The sequence below is a fragment of the Corvus hawaiiensis genome, chromosome 3 (genome assembly GCF_020740725.1).
Source record: "Corvus hawaiiensis isolate bCorHaw1 chromosome 3, bCorHaw1.pri.cur, whole genome shotgun sequence".
NCBI lineage: Eukaryota > Metazoa > Chordata > Aves > Passeriformes > Corvidae > Corvus > Corvus hawaiiensis.
Window position 1 is genome coordinate 60,540,403 of NC_063215.1, and position 15,477 is coordinate 60,555,879.

The following is a 15,477-nucleotide window of genomic DNA, read 5'->3' on the forward strand; positions in this document are numbered from 1 at the left end:
CATCAGAAACTTTAGTTTTAATGGCCATTAGCATGACTTAAAAACTTGTAAAAATTTGATAGTATAGCTCAAAATTATAAAGAACAGCATCAAAAACCTAAAAGGAAACAACTATCCCAAATTTATTTTTCTGCAAAATGAAAAATGCAATGGCTCATTTATAATGTGCTCTCTTAATGTCATGTGATTTTAATGTGCCAGTATGTCTGTACTTCCACTTCTTATGAACCAAAATGTACAGCCATCTGCATCCGTGCAGTTTCAGACAAAATCAACTCTTTTCACCTGAAGTTTATCAACTTGGACTTTCACAGCTTCCAAAGAACCAGTGAGAAGATAAAAACGGGACAAAGAATATCTGGCTTCTGTCAGGTAACTGTTCAGTTCTTCATAAGCCACTTTGTAAATGCTCCACTGATCAAGAACCGATTGCAACAATATCTTCAGTTGGCTAACCTGGGAGGAGGGAGGAATAAACACAAAAGTAAATTAAAAGCATTCAAGCTATTTGGGATTTGTTTAAATTATTTTCTTCCTTGGGATCTCATATGCTTCTTGTCCTACATGCCTAATCTTAAACCTATTGAAAAATGAAGATTTTGTACAACCATCAACTATGCTTACACTGGGAACAGCATAAAGTTCTGCTTGATTTTATAAAGGTTGGATGGAAGGGACCGTAAAGATGTCAAGATTCATTTTACTTTGGTCCAAAGCAGGATCAAGAGAAATTCCTTGAGACTACACATATCCCTAAGACAGGGAAATCAGCTTATGGAAGTCAGCAGAGAGGCTAGCACTAACATACTGCATTTCTCCTGAGAAGGCAGACTGATGTTGACCAAACTTTGAATGCTGAAAATGAATGCTGATCTCTTCCTTGTTCTGTGAGACCTGTGGGCTTGAGAAGTTAATTTGGCACCTTTACACTAAATATCAGAAAGCATCTAAACAGTTTCAATTACAATGACTAAAAGCATCCTTGAAACAAGAAATATTATACCCATTTTATGTGGAATGAACACACAAACTTGGGAATTGATGGCTAGAGAGACTGAAAGAGGGACATGATTTAGAATCTCTTCCCCAACAACACAGAAGAAATCCACTAGCTGCAACTGCTAATTCTCCCTCTCCTCCATGCCTTGTTCCTGGAGCTGAAATTTTCTGCTTAATGATTCTTTTACCATGTGATCCAAATTGGCCCAGGAATGGTTAATTTCTTGCAGTGTTTTCATAACAGCAGAAGAGACTTCTTCATTCTTGTTCTGTACCAAAGAAAGACCACTCTGTTCTACATTTTCGACTTCTTTTTCCTTTGTTCTTATTGATTCCTCTAATTCCTGGAGAAAAAAAAAAAAAAAGAAAAAAAAAAAAGAAAAAACAAAAAAAAAAGAAGATGCCTGAGTATTTTTGCTTGTTTAATTGGCTAAATAATACCTTGATATATAAAAGATGCCCATAAGCTCCTTAGTTTAAAAAACAGGAGAGGTGCTGGCATGCTTTGACTTTTTATTCCCAAGGGATTCACAACTCATCAGCCATTTCACTGAATATTTTATGTTCCCTTTAAAGTCTAGTAGTTTGTTGTTGATTTAAATAGAAGCACGTCCTCTACATAAAACTTCTGTATAATCTTTTGCTCTCTTGTAAGAGTAAAAAAATTCCATTAAAAATAGCCATTCCTAGCCAGGAAACTACCTATATAATTTCATAGCATGGTGCAGGGAGAGCCAAGAAAGTCCTGCAGTGCTCTGATGCATATGAAAGCTCTGGGGCTTCACGCAGCACAAACACTGAGTTTGAGCAGAGTGGGAAAGTGGCTTGTAGGCTTGTAGGCTTCAGGCCAGCACAGCTTTGTGTTTACTTGCCAGTACCATACAGAAAGCAGACTGTGAGGTGAGAGCAACCTTGTGTTACCCCTACACTAACTAGTACTCCATGTGATCTCAGGTTATTTTGTAATTTTCTGCAAGCCTCTTCTTACAGATCAACAGAGAAAGAAAAGAATACTACAGAACTCTAGTCAACTTGAAACCCCATATCTTCCAGTAAATTTCACTCCCTGTGAATCCCAAAACACAACAAGTGAACCATTGCCATAAGAGACTTTACATTTTAGGTCGCTGGGAAAGTGGAGCAAAATTCTGCGGTCCTGCAAACACTTCTTATTAACAGAATTTAACCCTGCACAAATACAACACACTTTTGTCTACATACATATTTGTGAGAGCATTTTTGCTGCACTATGTATTCTCAGTCTTTTTTTCTGTTTTATTTCACTTTTCTTCAAACATCTAGCCATGACCTTGTTCCAAGACACAGCCAGAGCAATAGGTCATTTTTTAAACAGCTGACAACACCACAAACACTCCTAAGTTGAATGTAATAAATCTGACTTTCCAAAAAGTGGATTTTTGCACTAAAAAAAGTCATTTAACTTTACACAAGGTTGCTCCAAAATTCAGAACGTAAGACAGGCAAAAGTTTGAAACACCAAGAACAGCAAGTATTTCTAGCTCTCTTTGAAAAGGGCTTCTTTATTTATAATTTAAAACTCATAACTGAATTAAAGATGCATTATTATTTCTAACCTATGACAGGAAAAAATGGTTGACTTCACTTATTAATATGACACTAAGCAGCAACTAACATTGGTTAATAAGTAAACTCCAGCTTTTGTACTAGTTGACCAGATATCTGGGAGTGTCTAACACAGCTATTTCTTAAACGATTTGTTTCTCTGCTGATCAAAGTCTTGCCATTCATAACTAACTCCTCAAGTGTATTTGCTAACTTCCCTGACCAAAAGGAACCAAAAAAGTGATAAATCAGATTCAGCTTTGTACTCCAGCCAAGCACAGACTGCTGATTATGTCAGGCTATGTTAAATTACCCTTGCTTCAGTTGTATGGGTTTATTGTGCTGAAACCATAAAGATACCTGAATTAAAACTAAACACTCCAGACAGTTTGAAAACTTAGGTCAACAATTTCAGAAAAAAATTTGACCTCTAACATATCTCTCCTAACCACCCTATTTGCCTTTACAGAAACAAAGATGGGTTTAATACACTGGTGAATAAAGAGCAAATTCTTTTATACATTTCATTTAAATAAATTTCCAGTTGTTCTCTTTGTGAAGAGATGAATGCTAGACTATATTTGTCCCATTAATTAAGTTCATGCAGGAAGGACAGCCACATAAATATAAATACACTTTCTCATTCCCTTTTATGGGGATGAGAACACCAAGATTTTATGCATTCAGTTGGCCTGAAAGAGTTTTAATTTGATCTGGTGTGAAATTTATTATACGGTATCTAGTAGGACAAAATACTTTTGAACAAAAATTATGTGATGCCTGATACTGTGTAGAGGCCTTGTCTATAAATTCAAAAGTATCTGTTCTGCCTATACAGCTGTAAGCTTTAACTCTGGCCTGACAGCTCCAGAAGTCAGCTTCTTACTATTTAAATATATGGTACTCTGAGTAAGACATTCAGAGACAACTGTGATACCCTGTTCACTGCTGTGCAGTCCTTACATGAATTTCATGTGAAAAACTGTGGTGGTTTTGAACTTACATGCATTATGTATAGCTGCACTTCGCCTCATCTCATCTCTGCCCATCATAATCATAATTGTCTTTCCTTTTCTGGATAATTAAATATTTGAAAAAAACTCCAACAAAAAAACGATTCCCAACTTTCTGAATGAAAGCATGAAACCTCTTTGGATTCTAGCATTTTTCTCTGAATAGTCAGGGGGAACATATTAGGTGGAAAAAGAATGGAAAAAAGTGGGGGATGGAGGAAAGATAGTGAAAAGGCAGAAAAACCCCGTAAGACTGGCTTAACAGATATGACAACATATTCTTTTGATGGTCTTCTAGTTCAGTATGCCTGGCATGCTTTGAAATGTCCAGTGTAAAAATAATGATTACTTTGGTTGGTTTTAAGCAACTTTGAGACATTATTGCTCCTTCTTATTTTATTGCTTGCATCTTAGGAATGAAATCTCTCTCTTTCTGAAGTCAAGAGGAGTTCAGTCACTGAACTCACCAATATGAAGATTTCACATGGATTTATCAAGTTTTGTTTCTAACTCTTGGAAAGAGTGCACTGTTATTTATAAACAGACATTACCTGACAGTCTTTCAAAGCATTCTGCACTGAAGCCTGGTCTCCAATCTTTTGTTGCTGTTTCAGCTTCCTCTCTTGGGTTTCAAACCAACTTTTTAGGCACTGCACATTATTTTCATATTCTGTCCAGGATTCTTGCAGACTTTCCAAGAGCTGGATCTGCAAAGACAAGTGAGTATATACTTTCTCATACAATTAGATTTATTGTTGGGTCAATTAAATCAGTGAAGACCAATGCAAAGTAGTGCCTTCTTGGAATTCAGTGCTTTCAGAATTTAAAAACAGTATAGACATTCAAATTTAAATATATCTACTATTTTTAATAGAATTAATAATAAGAACTCTGGCTTCATTCAGCTTGGGAAGAAGAGGGCAAAGGAATCATCTCACTGTGCTGTCTGCTCCTTATAGGGAGGCATGGGGAAGATGGAGGTGGACTATTCTGGAAGATACACAGTAAAAGGAGAAGATATAACAGTCACAAGTTGCAACATGGGAAATTCTGATTGGGAACAAGACAAAAACCTGTCCCCCACCAGAGTGGTTAAGCATGAATGAGCTGTCCAGAAGAGGTTGTGGGATCTCTCCTTGGAGATTTTCAAAACTCAGACAACCAAGTCCCTGTGCAATCTGATCTAACTGTAAAGCCAGCTCTGTTTGAGTAGGAGATTGACCTAGATGACCTGCAGAGGCTTCCAACCATTATAATCTTATTGTTCTATGCATTTTGAAAGTTCACCCCAGAGCAGTTAGGTTTTTTCCTTTACCTTTTCTGTTATCAGGCCTTGCAGGATCTGCCAACGTCTGTTCATTGCTCCGAGCTGTTCTGCAAAATCAGTTTTGTCACTGCGTTTACTTTCAACATCCTGGCTGCTGATTTGTAGCACTGATTGGTTCACAAAGTCGACAGTCAACTGTTTGCAGTTTAAATCTATCTTGAAACCCTAGGAAAAAAAACAACGGAATAAACAAAGCAGCACATAAATACCATAATTTCTCACCTTCCTGCAAAACAGAGGAAGAATGTTCACCAGCTACACCTTTATCACAATGCAACTAAAAGGGCTTTTTCACAATTGACCAGGAACTAGAAAACAAGTCCCCCCCACTGTAAGCAAAGAGCAGGTTCAGCACCACTTGATGAAGCTGAATAGGCACAAGTCTATGGGACCTGATGAGATGCATTCCAGGGTCCTGAGGGAGCTGACTAATTTTGTTGTCAAACCACTTTCCATCATATTTCAAAAGTCATGGAGGTCAGGCAAATTACCCAATGACTGGAAAAGTGGAAACATTGTTCCTATCTTTACAAAGGGAAGAGAGGAAGATCTGGGGAACTACAGACTAGTTAGGCTCACTTCTGTGTCTGGGAAGATCATGGAACAGATCCTCATGAAAGCAATTTTAAGGCACATACAAGCCAAGGAGGTGGTCCAAGATGGCCAGAACAGCTTTACTAAGGGCAGATTGTGCCTGACCAGTCTGGTGGCCTTCTATGGAATGACTGCACCAGTCAGCAAGAGCAGACTGACTGATGCCATCTACCTAGAGTTCTGTAAGGCTTTTGACACAGTCCCAAACAACATCCTTATCTCCAAATTAGAGAGACATGGGTTTGAAGGGTGGACTATTCTCTGGAAAAGGGTTTGGCTGGATAGATGCAGCCAGAGGGCTGTAGTCAATGGCTCTGTGTCCGGGGGAGGCTGGTGATGAGTGGTGTCCCTCAGGGCTCTATTTTGGGACCAGTGCTCTTTAATATCTTTATCAGTAACACAGTGACATCAAGAGTATCCTCACGTGATATCCTCAAGAGACCCACGAGAACCTCATGAAGTTCAGCAAGTCCAAGTGCAAGGTGCTGCACCTGGGTTGGGGAGATGAACTCATTGAAAGCAGCCCTGCAGAGAAGGATTTGGGGGTTGTCATGGATGAAAAAAGCTGGACATAAGCCAACAGTGTAAGCTCGCAGCCCAGAAGGCCAATTGCATCATGGGCTGCATCAAAAGAGGAGTGACCAGCAGTTAAAGGGAGGTGAATCTGCCCCTTTGCTCTGCTCTTGCAAGACCTTACCTGGAGTGCTGCCCCCACTCTGGCAAATCTAAAAAGGTTTAATAATGTGCATATTGCTTTGGATTTTCCTGGAAATTAAGGTAAGCATATTAAAAATTATATTCCTGCCATAAGTAAACAGCAGATTAAAAGCAGTTTTGGCTTCTTTTCCACAGTATCAAAGATTGCCCAGTTCTAACTTGTGGACAATTCCAACCACTCCACAAAGTTGGCGGTTTTTTTTTTCCCTAGATCACTTATATCTTACAAATGTATAGATATTTAACTGTAGTAATAAAGGGGATAATTCAAATGGAAAACTAATAATATTGCCACTTAGTACCTTGTACTTCTGGACGTAATCCTGAATTGCTTTCTGTCCTACTACATTTTTTATATTTTCTTCATCCTGCTGAATTACATTTTCCATCAGTGAAATCCAGCTCATAACTTCAGTGATGGCATGGCGAGAAGGAATTTTGTCCATCTGGAGCTGTTGAGATAAGAGAATCATGTTGTGAAGAAAATGGATAAGAATTCCTTGCTTTGCATTAACACAGTTTCATATTTGATACAGTACAGCTTGCCTGCATTTAGTTACTCAGGAATGTGTTCTATGACATTTTTAGGTAGACATAATATATTTTGTATTACAAGACAATTCCAAGAACTACTGAATGACATTGCTTTGTTTAGTATCACAGACTCAGTTAACATTTGTTACTCTTCCTCTCTCACCCTAAATCACGTTGTTACTAACTCCGAGAGCATTCTAAGATATAAACTGAAGCAATACACTGATAACCTCCTAGTAAGCGAAAACTAAGTCAACTTTTCAACCAGCATAATTCTAACTTCAGTATTATAGCACTAAAACCCCAAAACTGCACAACCAAAAGCCTCCTGCTCCTCCACATACTAACAGAAATCATGAACAATGGTTTTACATCTATTTTGTCTTTCACAGACTTGAACCTAACCTATTCAATTTGAACAAAACCACTATCCAAACCTGAGAAGGCACAAGGATGTGAATTCCCTTTTTCCAGAAAGCATACCAACATGTTGAAAAAACCCTCATGTGTACATGTTCTTTGGTTAAAATTTAACCAATATAACTATGAAAGTCTGAAATTAACAGTGATAGGTATTCCCACAATAAAACAGGAATGACTTTTTTCCTATCTTTCCTCACATGGACAAACTGAGAAAGGAAGCAACTAGGCAGTGCCAACCGTACAGTCTGAGTTTTCTGGAATATCAAAGGCCATCCCTGGCTTTCTTACCTGGTGCAACTTCTCCTGTACTGATGGGATTTGTGTGAGCAGCTCTGTCCACTGGGTTTCAATGTGGGATAATCCTGCACGCAATGCAGCTGTATCTACTTTCTTAAGCCTGAGGAGCTGGTTCCCAGTACTCAGGACAGAAGACTTCTGTGATGATTTAGCATCCACTTCTTTTGAAAAATCCTGTAAGCAGAACCATTTTTTGTGGAAATAATGAAGTACTTTTTTATTTTACTTAGAGTTTTGCCTCAGAACGCTAAGAATATCCTCCTTTCCCTCTAAAGTATGTACTTTCTATTAGTATTCATCATCTATACTTCAGGCTAAGCAAGGATAAAAATGTTGTTCAGTCATAAAACTATTTTCTGTTTTCAGAATCGTCAAGATTTACAAACCTTGCATATAGCAAAGAAGTGCTTAATGTTCATACACACCACCATTTTGAGGAACAGCTTACCTACATACTCATCAATGATGAGAAAAAGTATAACCATCTGATTAAACAACTGTTTATTTGTAATTAGAGAGAAATAAGTGTCCCAGGTCCGTGAACAACTTACCAGAAAGGAGTTCAAGTGGTCTCGAACTGTTTCTAGTTCCTGAGGAACTGTCAAAGACTGCTGGCTCCAAAACTCAAGTCGCTCCTTTGCAGACTGTAACCACTGTGTCAATTCATTTGATTCACTCTGATACCTGGGAAGATGTTTGAACAAGACTAAAACAGTCATTGCCACTTCTTGCTTCCAACTGAGCGGTCTTTCCTCCATATGTTAGAGGAAGATACTGAATGCCAGATTTGAAATAAAAATAAAAACTTTTTCTTTACCAAATTTCAGAAAAATGTAATTTAATTTTACGGGCAGGCACAGTATCAGGAAGCTCCTGTTTTAGCCACTATGCTCACAATTTCTAACAGAGCCTTCATTTTGCCTTTATAAAAAAGGTTTAATGAAGGACAGTAAATAGGTCACAAACCTCTTTGGACAAGCTGTAACCCCACCCAATGCACATAAACAGACTTAATTTCCATTAGAAGGCTCAGTCTTCCTAAATCTTTACCAAAAATTATCTCAGACCAGAAACTTAACTTTTTTTTTCATAAACCATCTCCATATAATTTCACATGCCAAGTGACTAATGAGGTAACAGAATTAGAGTGTCCACACATAAGCCAGGGATTCACAAAGCTTTTACACCAATTAGATAATTTCAAAAGTAGCATATGAACATTAGTAAAGGTAGCAAAAGCTCCCTTCCATATATGCAATGACACACAGAGACCCACAAGAACCCAGAAGCTGCAATGCGTCCACTAGAACATGCTGAGTCTACTTATGTTACCCAGCAAGCACACAACTTTTCTTATCAACTTGTATGCACACAGGGCTTCTGAATTAATAATCTAAAAAAAGTATTTTCTAATTTCCTCACACCAACTCCTATCTGCTACATTTTTTATTACAAATGAGAGAGTACAACAGCACTTCTACGGAGCAGAAGAGCAGTCAAACTATGACATACCTCTCGAAGTACTTTCTTTTAAATGTTGTATCTAATAGTTCTGGGTCCAGAATGGCTTCAACCTGAACAGCACAGGTGAAGAACTTTATATTGCCCATTACATCAGCATTACCTTGTCCAGTGCTTCAGTATTGTCTCCAGCCTGTGAAGTTCCTTGGTGACTTTGCTGGTGTTACTTAACCAGCGTTCTCCCAGTTGGTTCAGTAGACCTTCGAGTTCTGAGCAGCTGACAGAAAAAAGGAGCCTCTTCCCATCATCTAGCACTTGGTATAATTTAGGTTGGTATTCAGTCAGGTTAGATCTCAGATGCTGTAATGACAGAGGAGATGGTTAGATAACTGCAGGTCTCTGCTACCACACTTCTTCAACATTTAGTTTCCTTTTGCTGAATTTTGTAGCATATCCAATGTCAACACAGCACATGTCATTTTTTCCTCTGCTCCGGCTCTAGAACTCCCTGAGAACCATCATGCAGGCACTCTGCTCAAAAGCTGAACATGTTGCCACAAACCCAATCATGTCAATGTCTGTTGGTTCCTCCTTATGATGAATTCCTCCTCCACGTAGATATTTTACACTTGAAAAGAATCTCTGTGGGGTAACACCATCTCCGATAGAAATTGATTAAAATACCAGAACTTACTTTACCATCTGCTGAAAACCTACCATCTACTGCAACGAAAGTTAAAGATGTCCAGTATCAAATTATTAACAGTGGCTCCCTCTTCAGCCCTTTCAATGCCTATCTTCAGCTCTCTGGACATCTCACTCTTTTACTGATCTACCCTCCTGCTCCTCTTGGCTACAAAACAGAACATCACCCCATCCATCCAAATCCCTGAACACAGAGACCAATTTTAATTGCACAAGAAAGCAAAAAGGGTAATGAAAAAGTAAAGGCTGCTAATACTATTACCCAGAATGAACCTGCAACTGAGACAGATTTAATTTAAACGGTGATTTGTGGATGGGTGAAGAATTTGTACATGTGGGCAGATATACCTGCCAAATTCCACTATCATTACACAAACAGTATGGATTTAAAAAAAATCGGTACGTTGATTTAAGTTTGAGTGTAAAATGTACATGCATTCCCATTTTTCAGTTCTGATGAAAGTAATCTGAATATAAAAGGTACAAAACTACCAGTCATGTAGTGAGTACATGAACTTCCTATCACTCTTATTTCCTCTTTCACAAAAGTAGAGCTCTAATAGATTAAAAAAATTATCTTTGTAGATGTGTGAGTCTGTGTGTGTACTTAGATATAACATATATACAAAAAAAACTGAGACAAGTGGCTTAAAAAAAATTCTAAGATAGTAAAAAATTTATTATGATGGATTATTAACCTAAATGTGGCCAAATAATAAGATCTATGACATATCAGAATACAAGAATCTGGATTTGAATTAATTTATGTAACTGAAAAGAAAAACAAAAGAAGAAAACTAATCTAGGGTCAGGACCAACACAAACAATGCCTAGCACCAAACAAAACCAAAACAATGTCCTCCACACAACAGATTGCTTAAGTGTCCTCATACCATTGGAAAAGCAGAAAGCTGTCTGGTAAAGTAACAAGAAAGATAACAATAAAAAATCCATTTTCAAGAAAAATTTGACAGACATTTTTCTGTAAAAAAAACAAGAGAACAAAAAATCCCCAACTAAAGTTTCTAGTATAAGGAGACAAAGACAAAACACTAGACCAAAAAAACAGGATGTGGCAGAAAACCTGTATTTAAACTACTTGTTGCATTTGGGGAGGAAGGCAATTTGAGGAACCACAGGCTGTTCAGCCTCACCTCGGCCTCCAGAAAGATCATAGAGCACATCCTCCTGGATTCCATTTTCAATGACAAAAAGGACCAAGAGGTAATCTGGAGTGTTCAGCTTGAACTCACTGCCAGCCTTTTATGACAAAAGTACTGTCTCTGTGGATCAGACAGCCTTCAGTATGACCTTTGACACCATCTCCCACAGGACCCTCCCCTAGCAGCAGAGAGAGTTCCGACTGGATAAATGGACTGTTTTGTCAGGTGGAAATGAGCTGCATTACCAGCTAGTGATCAAGGCTAGTGATCAAAGGCTTGATGCCTGGCTGGCACGTTGCAATGGGCAGAGTTCCCCAGAGATTGTTGATATTTTATCCCAAATATCTTCAACATCTTGATGGCATGGATCATGGCAGACAGCACTCGCTCAGTAAATTTGTGGATTACACTAATATAGGAAGACTGGCTGGGACAAAAAATGGCAGACTGATTCCAGACACACTTTACTGAACTTGAGGTTGGAGACAGCAGAAACCTTGGGAGGCTCAAGAAGTGCAACTTCTGCACCCTGGGCTGACTAGCCATGTTTCTCAGTACAGGTTAGGAAGGAAATTGGTAGTGTATTTAACCTGGCAGCTTATAAGGCAAGCCACAGCACTGGCCTATAGCAGGTTGTTTGAACACAACCAAAGGAAGTTATTTCACTATCCTCATCTAGATGGTGCTGATGAGGCCACGTCTACTCCATTTGATTGTGCTCTGACCCCGTCTCTCACCGAGCTGAGGAAGAAGGAAGTAATCAGGGTCTGGTGTAAAACTATTAAGTTATTTAGGGACCTAGAGCACATGTCCTTTGCGAAGAGCCTGAAGGAAGTGTGCTTGCTTTAGACAAACAGCAGGCTAAGGGCCAGTCTAACAAATGCCTACAGCTATTTGGAGTAGAATTAAAAAGATGATAGCTCCTCAGTAGTACCACACAATATAAAAAGGACACTGGTGACAAGCTGAAAGTTGATGATACAGATTGGGCATTACAGAAAACTTTTTATAGTAGTGGTGGTGCAGGACCGCAACTGTTCTCCTCATCAGCTGTGGGATCTCCATATTCTGAGGTTTTCAAAGCTGTTGCTGATCCAGCCCATGACAACAGTGCTTTAAGTAGGAGGCTGGACTAGATGAGAGTCAGAGATGCCTTTAACCCCTCTTTTCTGCAGAGAATGTCTACAAAGCACCAACCTGAAAAAGCGTAATCCGGTCTGTAAGCCTGTCCTCCGTCTCTTCCACCAAACCAACAGTGGGGATGTTTCCTTCAACAGATTCCAGCTGTCTGTTGAGTTCCTGGTAATCTTCATCCAGATGCATCCAGGTCTACAAGCACAAATTATCCATGTATACGGTGAATCTGGGTAGCTAGAAATTTTATTACTTTTCTTTTTTGATCTGAAATCCTACAGTTATATGGTTGTAAAAGTACAGAAATAACCATACAAATGTCCAGCAAACTGGTAAAAACACACCATCTCTGTGGCAAGCTCAACTTTTGGTTAGAATACATGGATAAAACTGTCATGCTCTCCCTACCAACTAAAACTAAGCTCTTTAAACTTAGAGGAACAAACCTTGTGCCACCACAAGAGTTAAATAGAAAGACTGCATGTAGTCTATCAGTGCTTTGTGTGTATGACAAAACGGACTGATGCTCATCAATTCTGTCCAAGCATAGGAAATCAACACCACAGAAAATCCTGGTGGTTGATCACAATGGAAGTACAGAAAAGACCACAGAAATTCTCACCTCTAGAATGTATTCCAGCTCCACACCTCGTTTATGAGCCAGCTTTAATACAGCTGAAGCATGTGTCATTATCTCTGAATGTGACTGAGTTTCCTTCAAGAGGGCAAAGCTACTCATCTTTCTAAAAAGTGTTTCTGTCAGGATCATGTGAGACTCCAACCCTTGAAAATATTCCTGAAAAATTTGGATGAGAGGGAGAGGGAGAATAGAAAAGAAAAAGTGCAATTGTTACTCAATTCATTACCACTAAAACAACATTTTAAGGCATAAGCAGTAAAATCAAGTATCTAAAGATATAGAATTAGGCAAACCTTTCACTTCACAACATTTCATGAAGTCCAACACAATTTAAAGAGGACAATGGTCTATTCAAAGAAAGGAGTCAGTCATTCTTTCCATTCAAATGCCATCCTGATCCTCATTCCATAAACAAAACCAGCTTAAATCAGATAAACACCCCCAAAAATTTCTGCCTAATGAAAATGTGGGAAATACTTGTCATATTTGGGGGTGCTTTTACCAAATGTAAATTTCTGTTGAAAATAAATGGAGTGGTAGATGAAATTGCTATGTAGCTTGAAAGGACAATACTAGGAACTTGTTATTACAGTAAGGGAGCAAATGCAATCTACCTGGCTTCACCTTCAACAAATCATTTGAAACTCAGTCTGTCAGAACAGTTCATTGGCTCCAACTTAAAATACAGTCTGGCCCACCATTCTGAAAAGCTCCCAAATCCTTAGGAACAGTAGATTAGCAACCTGCTCTTCACAAGTGTCCTGGTTTTGGCTGGGATAGAGTTCATTTTCTTCTTAGTAGCTGGTACAGCACTGTGTTTTGGCTTTACTATGGGAACAATGTTGATGACACACTGATGTTTTGTTTGTTGCTGAGTGGTGTTTACCCCAAGTCAATGACTTTCCAGTTTCCCTCGCTCAGCCATTGAGGAGGTGCACAAGGAGCCGGGGGGGGGGGGGGCGGAACATGGCCAGGGACAGCTGACCTGAACTGGCCAAAGGGATATTCCATACCACAGAGCATCATGTTCAGTAGTTCAGTATATAAAGTGGGGGGAGCTGGTGAACAACTATGTTGTACATCACTCATTTATTTCTCTTGTGTTTATTTCTCTCTCTCCTTTCCCTCACAATTATATTCACTATTTCAATTATTATTTTTATTATTATTATTAGTGCTATTAGTATTAGTATTTGTATCTCAACCCACAAGGCTTACCTTTTCTTTCCCATCCTCCTTCTCCCCATGAAAGGAACAGGAAAGTGAGGAAGCAGTTGTGTGGTACTTAGTTTCCCACCGGGGCTAAACTGTGACAACGAGTCATTACTAGCCCTGAAACATGTCCCAGTTTCTTACCTTATGTTTTTCAAGCAGCAACTGAACCTCTTCCTTAGAAGAAACAATTATTTTCTGGTCACCAGCCATTTTTTCTTGGCCTGTTTCTACCAGGTCAGCCAGGTCCTGCAAAGCCCGCTCATACTGCCTCTTAAGAGCCATATTCTGATTCAGATCACTCCGCCTGGATCCAATGATCATCAGCAGCTCATCATACTTATCCTAGGGGGCAAAGGACAGCAATGGTGACTCTTATTTCACATCTTACATGTCTTCCTGGAAGCAACCTCACTGTCCCTGTACTCTCTGTGAATACTAGCAGAATAACATTTATTTCCAACTCAAAAAGAGTTTGCAGATGTACTGACTTCACTGATAAATTAACATCACACCATTTAAAGGCAGAAAAAATAAGCAAGACCTGCAACTCTTTCAAGCGCATGCATTCACACAAAAGTTAGTAGAATCCCTAAGGCTTAATGTAAGTAGCAAAGAAGTAGGGTGATTCGGCTTAATGCATCAAAAAACAGTGACTACCATGCAACGCAGATGCTGTCTACATTTTACTTTCTATAATGCAGAGGACTGGATGGATTCCATCATGGGTACAGACTATAGGCATCTCAAAGCCAGCTCTGTTTCCTTCTCCTCCCCCAGAATCTTACAAGCAAGATACATGTAACTTACTGCAAAAACCAAACCAAGCCCATACTTTTGATCTATACAAGACATTCCAACAACCAAAATATCCCTATGATCATCCAGTGCTACAACAAGGTGCCCACCCTCAGACTGTAGCTGGCTCTCCTGGCTTTAAACATTTCTCACAGAAAAATGTGAGAAACACAACTGAAAAAAGGAAGGCTTTTCTAAAAACTGAAATGAAAGAGAGGGGGCACATAACGGGACATCATCTGAGAGAAAAAAAAAACAAAAACCAAAAGCCCCAAACAAACCAGCAGGAGGCGCTAAGACCAAAGGGATAAAGAACTAGGCAAAAGACACATTTCTTAGTCTTTTTTTTTTTTAATTGGTATCACTGTCTTGTTGGCTTAATAAGTTTATGGTCCAGTTTCAGCTGTTTTATTTGCTTCCAATTTATTATTAGATCATTGTAAATTATAAAATTCAGTCATAAACCTTCTCCTTGATATTTCCTCAAGCATTTCCCTGCACCAGCCTGCTCAAAAAGGATTTTCAACAGGTTTATACAAGTTGTATATCAATTGCCAACATGTATTTACATGAGAGATGTTCTAGAAAAAGCAAAACATCTCCAGTTTCAGGTCTTACTTCACCCTATATCCTCCTTTACCCCCCTCCTTCTTTTAATGACAGGCGTGAGACAGTACTAAACTGGAGATCATGAGACACTGGTGAGAACAGGGATGAACCCCCAGCAGACAAATTTATGTTTCACTTCATGTGTTTGAAAACAAAGTGGAAAAGAGCTGACAGAAAACATGGTTTTGCAGATTTTTACAATTAATACTGCTAATAACAGATGTCAGGAAATCTGAAGAGGCAAAAATAGAAAAACTAGGTGAACAA

The 15,477-nt window shown here is 38.8% G+C and overlaps 1 protein-coding gene across 21 annotated transcripts in view; it reads right to left on the reverse strand.

Annotated features, from left to right (window-relative positions):
• The window catches only part of SYNE1 (spectrin repeat containing nuclear envelope protein 1), a 294,642-nt gene that overhangs the window by 56,110 nt on the left and 223,055 nt on the right, over positions 1 to 15,477 (reverse strand). For all 21 annotated transcript variants that reach the window (XM_048296782.1, XM_048296801.1, XM_048296802.1 and 18 more), the window contains 11 exons: positions 13,948 to 14,148; positions 12,574 to 12,747; positions 12,015 to 12,146; positions 9,113 to 9,309; positions 8,040 to 8,172; positions 7,480 to 7,662; positions 6,537 to 6,686; positions 4,912 to 5,088; positions 4,148 to 4,303; positions 1,188 to 1,343; positions 286 to 456 (listed from right to left, as the gene is read on the reverse strand). In XM_048296782.1, coding sequence (XP_048152739.1) covers positions 286 to 456; positions 1,188 to 1,343; positions 4,148 to 4,303; positions 4,912 to 5,088; positions 6,537 to 6,686; positions 7,480 to 7,662; positions 8,040 to 8,172; positions 9,113 to 9,309; positions 12,015 to 12,146; positions 12,574 to 12,747; positions 13,948 to 14,148 — 1,830 coding nt within the window. The remainder of the gene's footprint in view (positions 1 to 285; positions 457 to 1,187; positions 1,344 to 4,147; positions 4,304 to 4,911; positions 5,089 to 6,536; positions 6,687 to 7,479; positions 7,663 to 8,039; positions 8,173 to 9,112; positions 9,310 to 12,014; positions 12,147 to 12,573; positions 12,748 to 13,947; positions 14,149 to 15,477) is intronic.